This window comes from Podarcis melisellensis, assembly GCF_964234715.1.
Source record: "Podarcis melisellensis genome assembly, chromosome: 2".
Classification (NCBI taxonomy): domain Eukaryota; kingdom Metazoa; phylum Chordata; class Lepidosauria; order Squamata; family Lacertidae; genus Podarcis; species Podarcis melisellensis.
Window position 1 is genome coordinate 17,663,501 of NC_138529.1, and position 18,262 is coordinate 17,681,762.

Sequence of the window (18,262 nt, forward strand, 5' to 3'; positions counted from 1 at the left end):
TAAAGCATTAATGGTTAATGTAGGTGTTATACAATGTAGGTGTTTAAGTATCATAATGGATAAAAGTGACCTAATTATTCCAAAATTTCTTTGTTAACAATCCCCGCTCCTCCCCCCCCCCCACAATATTTCAATGCATCCAGTTTGTCTCCTGTGATCCTTTGCAAAGAGAGGAATTGGAAGAACTTAAGAAAGAGAGAAGTGAAGCTTTACAAGAAATATGCAAATTGAAGGTAATAGTTTGCTTTGCTCATCTGAAACAAAATATACTCATCCCTCCAAGTATAGGGTTGCCATACATCTGGAATTTACTGGACATAGCCAGTTAACTGTTAAACAAAACAAGAAACAACAACAACTAAATAACCTTGCCAAAAAAGGCTCAACAACTCAATTTTCACTTTTTGAAATATGGCACCCCTATAATGCAAGTACTTTTTGGTTTTTAAAAAGTAGATTTTTAAATGGAATGCATTAAAATAAATTTGAAGGAGCGTAGCAGCTGGAGTTTGTGTATTCTTTATACCATGTAGACCCCACTGAGTTAAAATTATTTGGCTTGATTTTGAGAAATAGATGGGATAACTGTTTCTGCTTCTCCAAGGAAGGTCCAACTCAACCATTGTTTATGTCTGTGTGTGTGTGCGCGTGCGCGTGCGCGCATATGTATATGAGCCTGCCCCACTTATGGGCTTCAAGTGGCCTACAGCAGTTTTCTATGTTGTCCCTCAATAAATGTGTGTATGTTTATTCAAAACCTGCCAGGGAGTCCAATTCATTTTGTTGTTTTTTTAGATAATTTGTAAAAGGTTCCCATTCTTCTTTGAAGTCACAGTTGTCCTTGTCTTGCGGTTTGCATGTCAATTTTGCCCTCCCTTTATATGTTTTTAATCCAAATCTCACCAATCGGTGGTAAGTTCATCTTTGGTAGCTTGGGAATTGTGTTTGTTCGTTTAATTGTCCATTCCATAAAACTGATTTTCTTTTACGTCGCATGGAGATAAGGTTCCAAGCAATAAGTAAGGTATATATTTACACGAGTGCTTTTGGAAAGAGAGATTGGGAGGGACAAACCTCTCTTTAAACGCTTACTTATTATAGGCATTCTTTAATTTTCTACTGGCAGAAGGTTTCCTACTCTGTAATTTAGATTTCAGTAGTGCTCTGCCAGCTTCATGGAATAATCACTGTTCCTGTGCGACGGACTGTAGTAAGACTTAATTTGTTCAGTAATAAAAGAACATTTCTGATTATGTCCCTTGGACTCGCCCCCAGGATAGAAGTCTCCGTAGACTTGCACAATAAGTCCTCAGTGCTGGCAACCGCTGTTATTGCTGTTGCTACCTCTGCTACAGCTGAAATGTTTTTAATTTGCTACTACATTGCTTTCCTTTTGATCATTTAGTAGTAGGTCTTCTCGGATTTGGGGGTGTAAGACTTTAGACAGAATTCACCAAGTCGGCTGTAAAGTCAGGAAGTACAGTCTCTCAGGGATCCTTTTCCACTGTTTCTGTTGGCGGGGAGAAGAAGAAATGAAATCTCAAAAGGTGCATGGGGGGGGGGGAGTTTATTGGCTCAGCGCATTTTGTGACATAGTTCCTCAGGGGTGCTGTCAGGGGGCTGCCATCGGAACAGGGGAGGGAGGCGGGGGGGCGCGCGTTGGGATACAAAGAGCCTCCGAAACTCCTAAGGAGCAGTTCCTCTTCCAGCGGTGGGAAAAGCCACACCTCCAGTGGAGAAGAGAGGGAAGGGGCCAACCAAGTGAGGAAAGGGCTCAAGGATGGTGCTGAGAGCCCCAGCGACTCGCTGAGCTGACCAGCTTGCACAGAGGGATGAAACGCAAGGAAGGGAGGCGGAGGTTTGAGGTGTCCAAGTTCTTATGTTAGAGGAGAAGCCGGAAGGGGTCACTCCCAGATGCTGTAAGTGACTAAGACGGACATCAACTTTGTAGATCTGCACTGTAAATAGTTTGCACAATAAAACCTGTAAAAGACAGGTCAGAGTCCTGCCTGGTTACTCACGAGCAACCACCAGCAGCATCTGACAGGTGCTTAGATTATAGGTAAAGGTAAAGGGACCCTGACCATTAGGTCCGGTCGTAGCCGACTCTGGGGTTGTGGCGCTCATCTCGCTTTATTGTCCGAGGGAGCCAGCGTACAGCTTCCGGGTCATGTGGTCAGCATGACTAAGCCGCTTCTGGCGAACCAGAACAGCACACGGAAACACTGTTTAGCTTCCTGCCGGAGTGGTACCTATTTATCTACTTGCACTTTGAGGTGCTTTTGAACTGCTAGGTTGGCAGGAGCAGGGACCGAGCAAGGGGAGCTCACCCCGTTGTGGGGATTCGAACCACCGACCTTCTGATCGGCAAGTCTTAGGCTCTGTGGTTTAACCCACAGCGCCACCCGCTTAGATTATATATTTGTCTAAAAGAATTTTTGCTCCGCTTTTCAGCTGAAAACAGTCTCACAGAGAGGCTTGCAGTGATCAGAAATACAGTCCCTGACTTTAGGCTTGCAATCCGAAGGACACGACACAAAAGGAAAAAGGGATGGGGGGAGAGGAGCAAAAATGAAAACTTGGGCCCTAGTTCTTTCTTTCAAAGTTCACCAAGCCATTCAGGCCTGACTTCTGCTTCCTCTCCCTTTCATGACAGTGGTTAGCGAGAAGAAGACGACATTGGCTGATGACACAGCGTTTATGTATCAAAGGCTCCGTGATTAAAAACGTGTTTCACGATGATGTCAAGGGGCCAGTTTTACTGCTTTGAGATGCCATTAAGAGAGGAAAGGGCAATAATTCCCTACTCCCCCCTTTTGTAACAGAACTGGCACCTGTTTATATTTAAGCGACCTGTGCTCGCTGTTTATTCGTGTGACAGCCACATCCATAAATAAAAAAGAGAGAACGTCTAGGCCATGTTTGCAGAAAGAAGGGGAAAGGAAGAACAGGAAATATTGGCTGCTCCTCTCTGTGGCTGAGAGGAGCATGCTAATTTAATGATTTTCCCTCCCTCCAATTGAAAGCATACAGGTCATCGTCTTCCAACCAATTTAGGTCACCCCTTGGCTTGATTATTTCAGGTGGACCTGTGAAGTAAATAATTGCTATTGATCAGAGGTCTGGACTGACGATCTAAGAGCCTGCAACCCTGACAGTGCTCACAAAGCAACTTAATATCCTGGAGCCAGAGAACTCTTGCTTCTGCAAACACATGCACAACACATAGATATTAATGGGAACGAGTGAAGTCTGTGGTGTTGGCAGCACTGGATTAGTGACCCGGGAAAGCTGGGGTTTGATTTAAATCTGTGCTGAATGTCCTGGGAAACGTGACCCACTCTGGGGTTACAGCGCTCATCTCGCTTTATTGGCCACGGGAGCCAGCGTACAGCTTCCGGGTCATGTGGCCAGCATGACTAAGCAGCTTCTGACGAACCAGAGCAGCGCACAGCAATGCCGTTTACCTTCCCGCCGGAGCAGTACCTATTTATCTACTTGCACTAGCGTGCTTTCGAACTGCTAGGTTGGCAGGAGCAGGGACCGAGCAACGGGAGCTCACCCTGTCCCAGGGATTCGAACCGCCGACCTTCTGATCGTCAAGTCCTAGGCTTTGATTTAACCCACAGCGCCACCCGTCTCCCTTTCTGCTCTTTTAGAACTGCGCAATCACAACTGTTGCCACCCCAAGCATGTGAGATGGAAGGGAGAGCTGCTAGATTAGAGGGTTAACTTTCAGGACTGAGTTGCCCCCACTCTTTGTCGTTGTAAGAAAGAGGCAAAAACTGCCCTGAGCTGCTTTGTGGGGGTTTGCATAGGACACCCTGATTTCAAAGCAGCAACACAGGTACCCTATTTTTTTTTTATAATAATTTTTATTAGTTTTCTTAACATACAAAAGACAATACAGAACAAAACACATATATCAAAACATACAACAGAATTTGACTTCCCCATACCTCCCTTTCACCGCATCCTTATTTTACCATTTTCTTTTTTAGCAACCCTTCAGTCAATTTTTTAATCAAGTCTCTTTTAGATTTACTTAAGATTAACATTTACAGCTGTAATTCTTTGTTTCTTTCCCCTTAACATCTTATCAGTCCACGATTTTGCAATAATTTTTAAGATATATTTTAAATTTTCTCCAATCCTCCTCCACTGTCTCTTTCCTCTGGTCACGGATTCTGCCGGTCATCTCTGCCAGTCCCATGTATTCAGTCACCTTCGTCTGCCATTCTTCCAGAGTAGGTAGTTCTTGCATCTTCCAATACTTTGCCAACAGGATTCTTGCTGCTGTAGTTGCATACATAAAGAATGTCCTGACAACACAGGTACCCTAACTCAAGCCCGTAAGCAAGAGTTGCTGGCAGCGAGTTGCATCCTCTGTTGCAGGACTGGGCGATGCCTGGTTTTCAACATCGCCATATATATTGCCAGCTAAACATTGCGATCTACTGATAAATCACAATGTCTGAAATAAGGATGGAGCTATGCAGAGCCGTCGGCTGACTTCATGGTTTCCCCCACATTGTGATTTTTGCTTAGCACTGACAGACACATCATGATTCGCAATACAGTGGTACCTTGGGTTAAGAACTTAATTCGTTCTGGAGGTCTGTTCTTAACCTGGAACTATTCTTAACCTGAAGCACCACTAATGGGGCCTCCTGCTGCCTCCGCGCCGCGGGAGCACCATTTCTGTTCCCATCCTGAAGCAAAGCTCTTAACCTGAGGTACTTTTTCTGGGTTAGTGGAGTCTGTAACCTGAAGCGTCTGTAACCCGAGGTACCACTGTATATTGCCAGGTCAAAAACTATGAAACCGAGATCACGCCATGGACTTCGAACAAGTTTTGGACGATATATTGCCCAGCCCTACCCTGTTGTAGCACCTGGAATTGGTGGTGTTGCAGTCAACACTCAGAATGAAGTCACAATCTGGGGTGGGTGAATGGTGCAGCTAGGAGTGTTCAGGACCAAGGTCTCCCACCCACTCTGTCTGTCTGCCTGTCTTTCTTTCTCTCTGTGTGCATAATTACCGTATTTTTCGCTCTATTGGACGCACCGGACCATAGGAGGGGGAGAATAGGGGGGAAAAAATTTTTCTTGTTCTCCCCCTCAGAAACAAGGTGTGTTCAAGGTGCGTTCAAGAGCAGGCCTTGCCGCTGCCCCCCGAGCTTGTGAGGCTGGCGGTGCTTCCCCCACCTCCAGCCTCAAAGATCCCTGAAGCCTTTGGAGTGCAGCTGCACTCCAAAGGCTTGAGGCCTCGGGGGGGCATCCTTTGTAGCTTCCGCAGGATGGCGGGGTGCCTCCACCCCGCCACCCTATGGAGGCTTTGTGCAGCCGTCCCGAAGCTGGAGCAGCGAGACGGAGGGCTGTGCAGCGCCGCGTCTCGCTGTTTTGGCTTCGGGGACAGCAGGCTGCTATCCGCAAGCCTTGGGAGCCTGGCGGAGAACTGCCCAAAGCGCAGGGTGTACAACGCCACCCTCCCCGGGCTTCGGGCTGCAGGCAGCTATCCACAAGCCTGCGGAGCCCAGCAGGAGTTCCCGCCGGGCTCCGCAGGCTTGCGGATAGCTTTCTGAAGCCTGCATTCGCTCCATAGGACACACACACTTTCCCCCTTCATTTTTGGAGGGGAAAAAGGGTGTCTTATAGAGCGAAAAATACGGTACTTCCTTCTGATGATGACTGCCTATAAAATTAGGGTAGTGGGTCACTCTCTCTTGTTGAAGATTCCATAACATGCTGTAGTATTGTTACATGCCCATTGAAATGTGGGAGGGTAGGGGAGAATGAAGCTGCTGCTGTGTTTCCTTTGGTCTACAGACAAGCCGTCAGATGATAATAGCTTGCTGCAATTAACTGACACATTGATTTGTCTCTTTGGGATTTAAAATGTTAGCCTTTGTGGTAGAATGTGAGCTCCTGCTATTGCTCTCCAAAACCATTTTTTCTTCTTGTCATCTCAGCTTTTATATGCCTGCCATTGCTATTTTTTTCCCTAGAAAAAGAGGTTGCTTCTCCCTTTTTCTCTCCCTTGAACGCTTCCCTTTTTCTCTTATAATGGCAATGGCACCCATCTGATTGGTGCCGGAACTGAATGAATGAATGAATTTTATTATTTCGGTTACAGACCAGTTCCAGCCCACATACAATATCAAGGAAGTCATAAAACATGATAGGACACATTTGAATCTACAATTAGGTATAACAGGGACAATACAGATATAGCAACAGTTTAAAAATATATAAATTAAAACTTAGTCACTAACATATAACCTAAAATTATCATTTAAAACCTTAATCATTATGATAGCACAGCTTGTTCCCTAAGTTTTATGGTAATCGCACAGAATTTGGCTACCCTTAATGTGATCTCAGGATTCTTGTCCTCTACCAGGGATTTTAGACATTGACGTTCAATAGATTGATTGCCAATTCTCCATTTGTGTCTCATTCTTTTTTTAAGAGTGCCGGAACTGAGTTCCAGGGAGTTCTGCCTGGGGCAGGGGAAAGCCCTGCCTGCTACCACCCCCCTGTCCCAGGGATGGGAAACCTGTGGTTCTCCAGTTGTCGTTGGACTCCAACTCCCATGATCCCTGACCATTGGCCATGCTGGCTGGGGCTGATGGGAATTGGAGTCCACAGTGTATGGAAGGCGCCGCTGCACCAGGCTTTGGAACGAACCTCAGAACAGATAATAGGAAGTGCTTCTTCACACAGAGTATACCGTATTTTTCGCACCATAGGACGCACCGGCCCATAGGACGCACCTAGTTTTTTTGGGGAGAAATAAAGGGGGGGAAATTATTTTCCCCCCCCAGGTGCGCTGCACTAAGCCCGAAGCTTGGGGTGTGCTAAGCTCAGCGCGCCCCAAGGTTCTGGGTGCCGGCAAGGTCTCCGCTAGGCGTGGGAGAGCCGCACGGCTCTCCCATGGCTAGCGGAGCGCTGCGCTAATCCTGAATTAATCCCGAACTCGTAATCTGGTGAACCGGGTTCGCATCTCCGCTCCTCCACATGCAGCTGCTGGGTGACCTTGGGCTAGTCACGCTTCTCTGAAGTCTCTCAGCCCCACTCACCTCACAGAGTGTGTTGTAGGGACGTGGGTGGCGCTGTGGGTTAAACCACAGAGCCTAGGACTTGCCGATCAGAAGGTAGGTGGTTCAAATCCCTGCAACGGGGTGAGCTCCCGTTGCTCGGTCCCAGCTCCTGCCCACCTAGCAGTTCGAAAGCACGTCAAAGTGCAAGTAGATAAATAGGGACCACTCCGGCGGGAAGGTAAACGGTGTTTCTGTGTGCTGCTCTGATTCACCAGAAGCCGCTTAGTCATGCTGGCCGCATGACCCGGAAGCTGTATGCCGGCTCCCTCGGCCAATAAAGCGAGATGAGCGCCACAACCCCAGAGTTGGTCACGACTAGACCTAATGGTCAGGGGTCCTTTACCTTTAATAACAAGTAAATAATCAAAACAGCAAAATGATAACACCCACTTTGTTATCAGTGGTAGAGATTGTCTTGCCCTCCCTCCTGGGTGTTCTGACTCTGCAATAAAACTGGCAAAAACTCAGTAAGAACTTCAGAGATTTGGCTCAAATATGCTCTGGTAGTATGAGGTCAGCAGTCTGGGACAACAAAGGAACGAATCTGCTTTCTATTTTTTTTTTAAAATAATTTTTATTAAGGTTTTCCAAATTAAAACAAATAAAATCCAATTCATAAACTTTTTCCAATATCCAGGACTTCCCCTCCCCACCCCCTCTTGTGTTCCAAATCTTCCAAAAAAGCAATGATATTCAACAAATTCTTATTCCCAAAATACACTCATCATCAATAACTCAATTTATCCAAATTTCCATCCCCTAAGGTCGACCTATTCCCTTCCACGAGTTCCCCCCTTTCAGATATAATACAGATGAAAATAGAATAAAAACAAACAATGATTTTACAACCTTTGGGTTCCAAATTTCCCTCCCCTCTTTCCCTGTTGCGTTCCCCCTATCCCTCCACTTCTAGTGTCTTCCTGATGAACCCACCTTTCACTAAACCCTTATCCCTCTGGTTCTTTACCGGTCTTTTTTTTTTTTAAAAAAATGGCATATATTAAACTTCTGGCATTTTTAAAATTACAGATGTCCAATCATAGAAGGAGTCTATCAAAGGGGGCCCATTTCTTCTATCCAGATTTTTATATCCAGGAGTATAAACTCCAATTTTATATCCATAAGCTTGTCAAATCTGGATATCCCAAATGTTCCCACATTCTGTCCAGTTCTTGTTGTTTCCTTGTTCTTGTCAATCACTCTCCTCCTTTTTACTTCCCTGTTCCCTCACAGAAATGTTCTTTTTCCAAAGGCTTCTAGTGTCTCTACAGAGGCTTGTTATTCAGGAGCAAAACATTACATCATGTTCCTTTCATTTTTCAACAGATTAATCCATTGTTTCCAGTAAAGTGTAGGCCTCTGTAGACAAAATAATGTTCCATTTCTGCAGTTTCCCAGGAGATTAAAAGTTCTATCCAACTGTTCAAGTTTCCCGTCGAAAACACATGCAATGTCCCTCAGCTCCTCTAGGTGGATTACAATAACAAAGTTCCCTTCCAGATCACATCCGCCAGTCCAAATAACTTATAAATCCTTATTTGAAACAATTTATCTCCAATTTATAACAAATGTAGCCGGCAAAGTCCTCATAACAAAGTCTCAATTTCATTCTTCCGTTTTGACAGCTCTTTGACAGCTGTCAAAACCTCCGTTGTTCTTCTCCAGGCATTTTCACGGATCGCTCCAGGGATTCCGGGGGGGTTACTTTTTAATACAAATTCCACTTTTCTCCTCCAGCTCAATCTTATAAATTTCCCTCGCGAAGTTGCTAGTTCGGCAAGATAAGGTTCTTCTCGATCTTAGTTATCCAGTCCTTTGTTTTGGCTCTTCTACAATTCGGGGGGGGGCTGACTTCCTTTTTTCCACCTCCCCCGTTCGCTCCAAATTCTAAAAATTTATCCCTCTTTTTAGTCCATATTCCAATTACTCACGGGTTCTTCTTTTGGGTCCAAATTTTCAATAGAAGAAGTCAGCGCTCTCCGCCGGATGGCATGCGGCTGCGCTCGGCAGGGATAGCAGAGGACTCAAAGCACCACGCTCCTCCCCGGCACCCGATCCGTAGCCTTTAAAAAGGCTCCTTCACGAATCGAGAGGGCGCTGACGGTGCCAGCCGAGTCTCCATGTCCACAGCCTCCGTGGCCGTGGTTTTTAAGGGTCCCCGCATCGCCGGTGCGGTAGGACCCAGCCCCTGCCGAGCAGGCTCCCTCCGGAGCTCGGAGGGAGCCCGCCATTCGGCGATGGCGCCGACCCGGAAGCCCCGAATCTGCTTTCTAAAAGGTCCTCATTGGTCCCCTTAAGAGACAGACCAGTAGTTCTTTATTTCTGATACTTCAAATGAGATAGAAATATAGAGAGAAATGCTGCATTTCCTTAAAAATAAAACTCTTGAGCAGTTTTGGGTTAAAACATAAGAGGGTTAAATAGAGAGCTGTTTTGGGGAGGGGCGGCTGCAGAATCTGCCAGTATACGATGTCTTTTTTGGGGAGTGTTCTGTACCTTCTTCGAATCTCAACCAAATCGCACAGCCAGAAATAATGGCAAAAAAAGTGTTCAGGGTGGCTAAGATATGGAAATGTTTTAAAGAGAGATTGCTAAGGAACTCTGTAAGATCCTACAAGATCACTTACCTATAAACCGATGGAGAGAGAGAAAAGGGCATCCAGTTTATTGAGAAAGAAGAGGCGACATAGAGGATATGCTTGTATAAAATGAGCCTGCACACCATATTGAACTCTGTGAATGAACTCTATAAGGAAATGCCTGTTCAACTCAAATCGTTGGCTGGCAGCTGCTTATGGAGTTCACTGTAGCAACAAGTGACGCTCATGATGACATTCGGATTTCGTTCATTCAAAGAGCCTTGGAATTCTTACTGCTTAACTAACTCTTCTCTCTTTTGCATTGACAGGAAGAGTTGGCCGAGTCCGAACATAGGAGAAAACAGCTGGCCGAAGAGCTGCAAACTGCCAAACAAGTAAGTGAAACCGTCCGTCAAGTCAGGGCTGTTGCGGAATTTTCCTTTTTCTTCCCCCGGGGGGGGGGGGCACCAGCGATGTGACAGTGATTTAGCACTTTTCAACCTTGCGGTTCTCAGTTCAGTGCTTCCCCAGCTGCTACAGAGAGCTGTGGCTCCTTTGCTTCAGGATGAGAACAGAAATCGTGCTCCAGCGGCACAGCAGCAGTGGGAGGCCCCATTAGCTAAAGTGGTGCTTCAGGTTAAGAACAGTTTCAGGTTAAGAACGGACCTCCGGAACGAATTAAGTACTTAACCCGAGGTACCACTGTATTTTGATTTTAATTTGCAAGTTTTTCACCATGCATCAACATCTTTCCACTTGCTTTTCTTTGGGATATCGAAATGCAGGGGAGGGGAGGGTCCCTATACTTTTCAATAGCAGCATGTGACCTTCCCATTCATCCTACTATGAGAGGTCTAAGCTTTGTCTTCCTTTTCTCAATCTGGAAACCCTGTTCCCCCACACCCACCGTCCATGTCTTCTTAACTCTGAGCTGTCGTGCTGCTTACCTCCTATTATGCTATGGTATCTACACTGCCGGGACGCGGGTAAACCACAGAGCCTAGGGCTTGCTGATCAGAAGGTCGGCGGTTCAAATCCTCACGACGGGGTGAGCTCCCGTTGCTCGGTCCCAGCTCCTGCCAACCTAGCAGTTCGAAAGCACATCAAAGTGCAAGTAGATAAATAGGTACCGCTCCGGCGGGAAGGTAAACGGCGTTTCCGTGCTCTGCCTCTGGTTCACCAGAAGTGGCTTAGTCATGCTGGCCACATGATCCGGAAGCTGTACGCCGGCTCCCTCGGCCAATAAAGCAAGATGAGCGCCACAACCCCAGAGTCTGCCACAACTGGACCTAATGGTCAGGGGTCCCTTTAACTTTACCTTTATCTATACTCCCATGCTACACCAGTAATGCTCTGTTGGTTTATTCTCTTTATGAGATCTTCAAAAAAGTATTTTTTTAAATTGCCCTTGAAATAAGATCCTGAAAAATCTTCAGTTGCAAATTCACATGTTGCTGCTGCTCCTGATTATATCTATATAATTTTTAATTAATTTTTCTGTTTTACAATTTAATGTACTCCTTTATACATCCTTAAGATATCAGTGACTTCCCTTCTTCTCTTTCCGTGGTTCATTTTACATACCATAAATCCCTGCATATTTTACAAAAACTAAACCATTCAATATTCCATTATTACAACCATCAAAACTTATTTACATTGTTGACGTTATCTTAATGCTGCCAGTGTTTTCAGCTGTGCAGTTATTTCCCATATATTCAATAAACGTTTTCCAATCTTCTTTAAACATATGTGCTTCTTGTTCTCTTATTCTATGTTAAGTCTGCAAGCTGTGCATATTCCATTGGCTTAAGTTGCCATTCTTCTTTGGTTGGGACCTCACTCATTTTCCATTTTGGGGCTAATGAAACACAGGCCGCAGTAGTAGCATACATAAATAACGTTTTTTGACACCTGGGAATATCCTTCTGAATTATCCCCAACAGAAAGGACTCAAGGTTTTTTGGAAAGGTACTTTAAAACATTTTTTCCCATTCATTATGGATCATTTCTCAATACTCTTTTACCCTTTTACAATCCAGTTCTGTTTATGAGATCTTAAAAAAAAACGCCAACTTTAGGTTTTTCCTTGAAACAAGATCCTGAAAAATCCTCAGTTCCGAATTCACATGTTGCTGTTACTCCTGGTTTTCAATAAATACCACAAGTGGGGCTTGCTTGTGATATTTTTGGGTCAAGCCTGTAGGTTCTTGCTGAGAATTCCTGGAGCGTTGTGCAGTCATGCCAGGTGTAAACAGGAATGTTTCTGAAACTCTCAGGCAGGCCTTCCACCCCTTTTTTTTCACCAGGCAAGTGGCCAGGGAGCAAGGTTGAAGCCAAAGGGTGTAACAAAAGCATGGCTAGATGTGCCAGCATTTGGCTGATTCATGTTTCTGCCCACGCATGTTTTCAAAGGGTGAGCCTATGGCACGCTTTCCGCCAATGCAGTTTTCAGCATTGCAATATGCCGTGCGTAAGGGACTTGCCAGCTGCTTTTCAAGGCTGATTAGATCATGGGTGGCCAACACTGCTGAACTACAGCTCCCTGTATACCTGGCAACGCAGACTGGGGTTGATGGGAGCCGGAGTCTAACAACAGGAGATGTTGGCTAAAAAAATCCCAAACCCTTCTATTTATTAAAGAAGAAGAAGAGTTTGGATTTGATATCCCGCTTTATCACTACCCGAAGGAGTCTCAAAGCGGCTAACATTCTCCTTTCCCTTCCTCCCCCACAACAAACACTCTGTGAGGTGAGTGGGGCTGAGAGACTTCAAAGAAGTGTGATTGGCCCAAGGTCACCCAGCAGTTGCTGGTGGAGGAGCAGAGACGCGAACCCGGTTCACCAGATTACAAGTCTACCACTCTTAACCACTACACCACACTGGCTCTCAGTAGAGATTCATTTTTAATTGCATCTTCAGAAACAGTTTTGCTTCATTGCCCCCACCCCATAAAGTTGGTGTGGTTTTTTTTTAATATTTGGGGGTTTTCCCCCTACAGGAAGCCAAGGCATCGGTGGAGGAGGCGAGAGGCCTGCGTAGCAGAATCCATCTTGCAGAAGCTGCGCAAAAACAAGCTAGTGGCATGGAATTGGACTACGAGGAAGTAATCCACCTGCTTGAGGTCGAAATTGCTGATCTGAGGGCTCAGCTCAGCGATCATTGTGGTCAAAATAAAGTAAGCACCTCGGGAGCAGCTCGGAGAGTTGCCATGGTTTTTCCTCGCTGTTGTCATGTATCCCGTCTTTCATTTTTCATCCTTTTGTTCTCCTAAAGTAGGTCACTGTTTGTCTTGTATTATTCAATAGATTGTGTTGTGGAGGCAGCAGAGGGAGGGCGAAATGAAAGCTATGAACTCGCTTTTCTACGGAGAACTCTTTTTAGTCAGGGAAAACTTGAGCCACAACCTTGCTTGGGTGGTCGCTGGCCAATGTGACGCAGCTCAAGGTTAATTATTGTGGAGCCCACAATTTGCTGGGATTTCACATTTGTTTCTCTATTAACTAATATGTTGCATAAAAGCGTTATAGTTTAAGAGTTAAGTTATTCTTGTTGGGATACTGCCAGGGAGATATGGCCCATCATGGCCCCCATGTCGCCTCCGGACGATCCATCGATCTCCCATAGATACAGTATCGGCAATTAGCGACACGAGCTCCAGAAAATAGCTTGCCACATTCCAGAGCTGATGCACACTCTATCAGCAGAATTCGCACGGCGAAGGATGCACGCAGGAGAGCATTATTTAGAAGTTTATTCAGCGTTGGTCAGAACAAAGGAAAAAACATGACTGCCTGCTTGCGTGTTCAGACACAGACAGAGAAACGAAAGCAAAGACACAACAGAAACATCCTGTGAACAGGAAATATGCAGAATCTGTGACTCACAAAGCCTGCTCCCTTTTAAGGTGGAACGGAAATATCCTAACAATTCTATCAGTGTTTAATGGCTTTATAATGATTATTTTTCTATGTTCTTAGCCGTTTTTATCTGTAAGACACCTTGAGTCTCTGTCAGGGGAAAAGGTGGGGTATAAATAAATACAGAATAATAAATATAGAACAATATTTCAGTTTAAGAGCGTGTTCCAAGACATGGAAAACCAAGGCTGCAATCCCATAGCCACTTAATGGAGTCAGCCTGAACAGTGGTGTAGCGTGGGTTGCCAGGGCCGTGCAGAATGGATGGGCGGGAGGGAAACAGAGTACGCACGCGTGTTAAATTGCCAAACAGTGTCTGTGTCACCCAGGAGATCCTGGCTGCAGAAATAAGAAAATAATAGTCATTTCTTTGTTTGGAGAGGTCACTTCTTGGTTCTCATGGAGTGCAAGTAGATAAATAGGTACCACTGCAGCGGGAAGATAAATGGTGTTTCCGTGCGCTGCTCTGGTTCACCAGAAGTGGCTTAGTCATGCTGGCCACATGACCCGGAAGCTGTATGCCGACCAGTAAAGTGAGATGAGCGCCGCAACCCCAGAGTCGGCCATGACTGGACCTAATGGACAGGGGTCCCTTTACCTTTACCTTAATGAAAGGTTTGCCATGATTTCACCGGTAAGGAAAGGGGAAATTGTTTTTCTAGTAGGAGGATCTTCCACACTTAAGATTCCACACCTCTGTAGAAAGTAAGAGCTGCATCCTTCAATCCACTCACTTTTGCTTCTGGACCCGCCAGATGATGCAGAAGGATGCCAGCTGGTATAAGCTCAAGCCATTGTTATAAAGTCCTTGCATTTGGATTTTCTAAGGTCTTAACCCAACCAGTTCCTGAAAAGCATAGGTGCCAGTGACCATAGCAGTACAAGGTACAGAAGACGCCTCTCTGTGTTATCTCCATAAAAGTATAACTTTCAAACTGACCCTCCTTTTAATTGAAGCAACCGTGAGTTTGCATTAAATTAATACCACTTTTTCTCTCTCCTTAAGGTAATGGGCATGTTAAGACAAAGGGAAGAGAGAAATAACCTATGTTAAGAAAAGCAGCAGTAGATGATTGCCTGTTTTATAAACACACCACTAATTCAGTTTAGAATTTCCCTTTTGAATAAAGGAAGCTTTCTAATCAAACAGACTTCATGATGTTGAGAACAGCCATAGATCTACCAAAGAAAACTATGGGTTGTATGTGCATTCATGTTTCCTGGTTTTCAGTGAAGAAGTAATTTATATTGAACAATGGGGCTTTTTAAAGTGTCTCTTAGTTTACCTCTGTTTAAGTGATGTACTTCCACTGGATTTTTTATTTTTCATTTGCAGTGCAGGAGAGGACCATAACATAGGAGATACAGTAGTTGCCATGGTTGATAATGCATTCCATCTTGACACACATGCATTTATTATTTCAAACGCTTAAATTCTGACTTGCATTCACTGTGGAGCTCAAGGCAGAAGACTTAGGGTGTCTGAGTGGCCTTGATGAGCCCCTGACCAGCTTGGCAACGGGGCTGCATTGCACGCCCTCAGAGCATGCTAATCCATTGATCACACTTTTCTGTATTTGCATCTTGATGACCAGAGTGGAGGGTTGCATCCTGTCTTCTCCAGTCCCTCAGTTTTGAAATTCACAGTTCCTCAAAATAAGCACCCTTTGCCTCATTGAAACAGTTTGAAAACCTTTGCAATTGACTTCAGGGATTGCATCGTGTTAGTATAGTCGTACCTTGGAAGTCGAACGGAATCCGCTCCAGAAGTCCATTCGACTTCCCAAATGTTCGGAAACCAAAGCGCGGCTTCTTATTGGCTGCAGCCAATTGGAAGCCCCATCGGATGTTCAGCTTCCAAAAGTAGTTCACAAACCCGGAACAGTCATTTACAGGTTTGTGGTTTTCGGGAGCCAAAACACTCAAGAACTAAGCTGTTCAAAAAGCAAGGTGCGACTGTAATTTCCGTTTGTCCCTTTATTAAAGGTAAAGGTACCCCTGACCATTAGGTCCAGTTGCAGACGACTCTGGGCTTGCGGTGCTCATCTCGCTCTATAGGCTGAGGGAGCCAGCGTTAGTCCGCAGACAGCTTCCAGGTCATGTGGCCAGCATGACTAAGCCGCTTCTGGCGAGCCAGAGCAGCGCACAGAAACACTGTTTACCTTCCCTCCGGAGCGGTACCTATTTATCTACTTGCACTTTGACGTGCTTTTGAACTGCTAGGTTGGCAGGAGCAGGGACTGAGCAACGGGAGCTCACCCCGTCGGGGGGATTCGAACCGCCGACCTTCTGATCGGCAAGTCCTAGGCTCTGTCGTTCAGACCACAGTGCCACCCGTGTCCCCTGTCCCATCATTAAGGCTGCCTTATTAACTTTCCCCTCAGAAATCTGTGGGAGCTGTCCACTTCTATGGGACAAAGTAAAGCAGCTGTAAATCAATGCCAGTGGGTGGGAACAGCATCTTGGGACAGTTTATATCTCCACTCAGGCCCTGTCTGTAGAGGTTAGTGAATGTCATGGACCATTACGGGGAAAAGCAAACTCTGTCCATTACAGTGGCGAGGCAGTTCATTTGTTTGTAATTCTGAGGAGCCCTATTTAAATGAACAAAAACAACAACAACTTTATTATTTATATGCTGCCCATCTGATTGGGTTGCATATAGGCACTCTAGGCAGCTCCCAATATTTAAAACATAATAAAAAAACCATTAAAAACTTCCCTGAATAGGACTACCTTCAGATGTCTTCTAAAAGTTGTGTAGTTCTTTATCTCCTTGACATCTGATGGGAGGGTGTTCCACAGGGTGGGTGCCACTACTGAGAAGGCCCCCTGCCTGGTTCCCTGTAACCTCACTTCTCACAGTGAGGGAACCGCCAGAAGGCCCTTGGAGCTGGACTTCAGTGTCTGGGCTGGACAATGAAAGTGGAGACTCTCCTGTAGGTATACTTGGCCGAGGCCATTTAGGACTTTAAAGGTCAACACCAACACTTTGTATTGTGCTCAGAAACATACTGGGAGCCAGTGTAGGTCTTTCAGGACCAGTGTTATATGGTCCCAGTGGTCACTCCTAGTCACCAGTCTAGCTGCTGCTTTCTGGATTAGTTGTAGTTTCTGGGTGACCTTCAAAGGTAGCCCCATGTAGAGCACATTGCAGTAGTCCAAGTGGGAGATAACTAGAGCATGCACCACTCTGGCGAGACAGTTTGTGGGCAGATATGGTCTCAGCCTGTGTACTAGATGGAGCTGGTAGACAGTTGCCCTGGACATAGAATTGACCTGCGCCTCCATGGACAGCTGTGAGTCCAAAATGACTCCCAGGCTGCGTACCTGGTCCTTCAGGGTTTTCCAGGACGGGTGTTATATGGTCCCAGTGGCTGCTACCAGTCACCAGTCTAGCTGACGCATTCTGGATGGGTTGGAAGTTCCCAAGTCACCTTCAAAGGTGGGGCTGAAGGGTGGGAAGAGAGGGAAAGGGCTCCTATATGCTGTGTTCACACAAACTAGCGCTGCCATATGTGCCCAAGGATGTCCTTACTTTCTCCTGAGAAAGTTTCACAGGGCGTATCTGATTTGTGAACTAGCCTGTCTTGCTGTATAGCGTATGCACCCCTGACACACTGGGTGCAGAAGGCAAAATGGAGGCGATCAATATCAATTTGGAAATATTCACTCCACATCTGCAAAGAGTCTCTGTGGCTAAAATAGCGCAGGTTTGGGGAGAATGAGTCACCTTTAATCACCCCCTGCGTTGTGCTGACTTTCTCTGAGGTCACAGTAATTTCCCTGTGTGTGGCTTCATTGATAAAAGATTTGACATAATGCGTGGAATAAAGGTAAAATTTATTTGTAAAAAAATATATATCTTTCTGCTTCTGTTCAAAGGAGCAGAAAACTGCACCTCCATTATTACATCCATCAAACCATGATTTCTTACATCCCTTTGTTGTGTGCCCTGTGGCTTTTTTTTTAAGAGGAAGAAGTGGAAATTATATAAAGTGGAAATGCAGCTGCTGTATTGTCATGTAATACATAATTTCAGGGAGAAACGACACACGTTACTGCTGCACGCCACTAAAAGTAGTATCATGATATCCATTTCCTCACATCCTTAATGTGCCATTATCTGCCTTTTCCTTTTCCCCACCGGCTGCAGCCAAAGGTGTGGGAATTTATAACGTAATGACATTGCAATATGGACTACATCGGGGTGATTAACTGGTTCATAGGTTGTTGCACTCTAGCTCCCATAATCCCTGGCTATTGACCATGCTGGCCGGGGTTGATGGGAGTTGTAGTTCTGCGATGCCCGCTAGGCTGTGTTTCCCATTCATTCCCACCCCTGCCCCCGGAGGATAAACAATGTTTAAAAAGATTATTTTTAAATAAACGTGTATTTGGTTTAATGGGAAGAGAAATACACTTTTTCCTATGTTCACTTACCGTGTTAGAGACCTGAACTTGGTTCATTTTTAAGAGATCTATATCTCAGAGGCAGTTTCCTTCGGTTCCTCATGTTTTGCAAGGTAAAAAAAAGTATACAGTGGTACCTTGGTTTACGAACTTAATCCGTTCCAGAAGTCTGTTCTTAAACCAAAGCGTTCTTAAACCAAGGTGTCCTTTCCCATAGCAGTGGGGGACTCAATTTACAAGTGGAACAA

At 45.3% G+C, this 18,262-nt stretch overlaps 1 protein-coding gene across 1 annotated transcript in view; it reads left to right on the plus strand.

Moving 5' to 3' along the window:
• STXBP4 (syntaxin binding protein 4) overlaps window positions 1–18,262 on the plus strand; it is a 137,968-nt gene that overhangs the window by 35,564 nt on the left and 84,142 nt on the right. Inside the window, exons 11-13 of the mRNA XM_081899069.1 lie at window positions 144–233; window positions 10,011–10,076; window positions 12,683–12,859. Coding sequence (XP_081755195.1) covers window positions 144–233; window positions 10,011–10,076; window positions 12,683–12,859 — 333 coding nt within the window. The remainder of the gene's footprint in view (window positions 1–143; window positions 234–10,010; window positions 10,077–12,682; window positions 12,860–18,262) is intronic.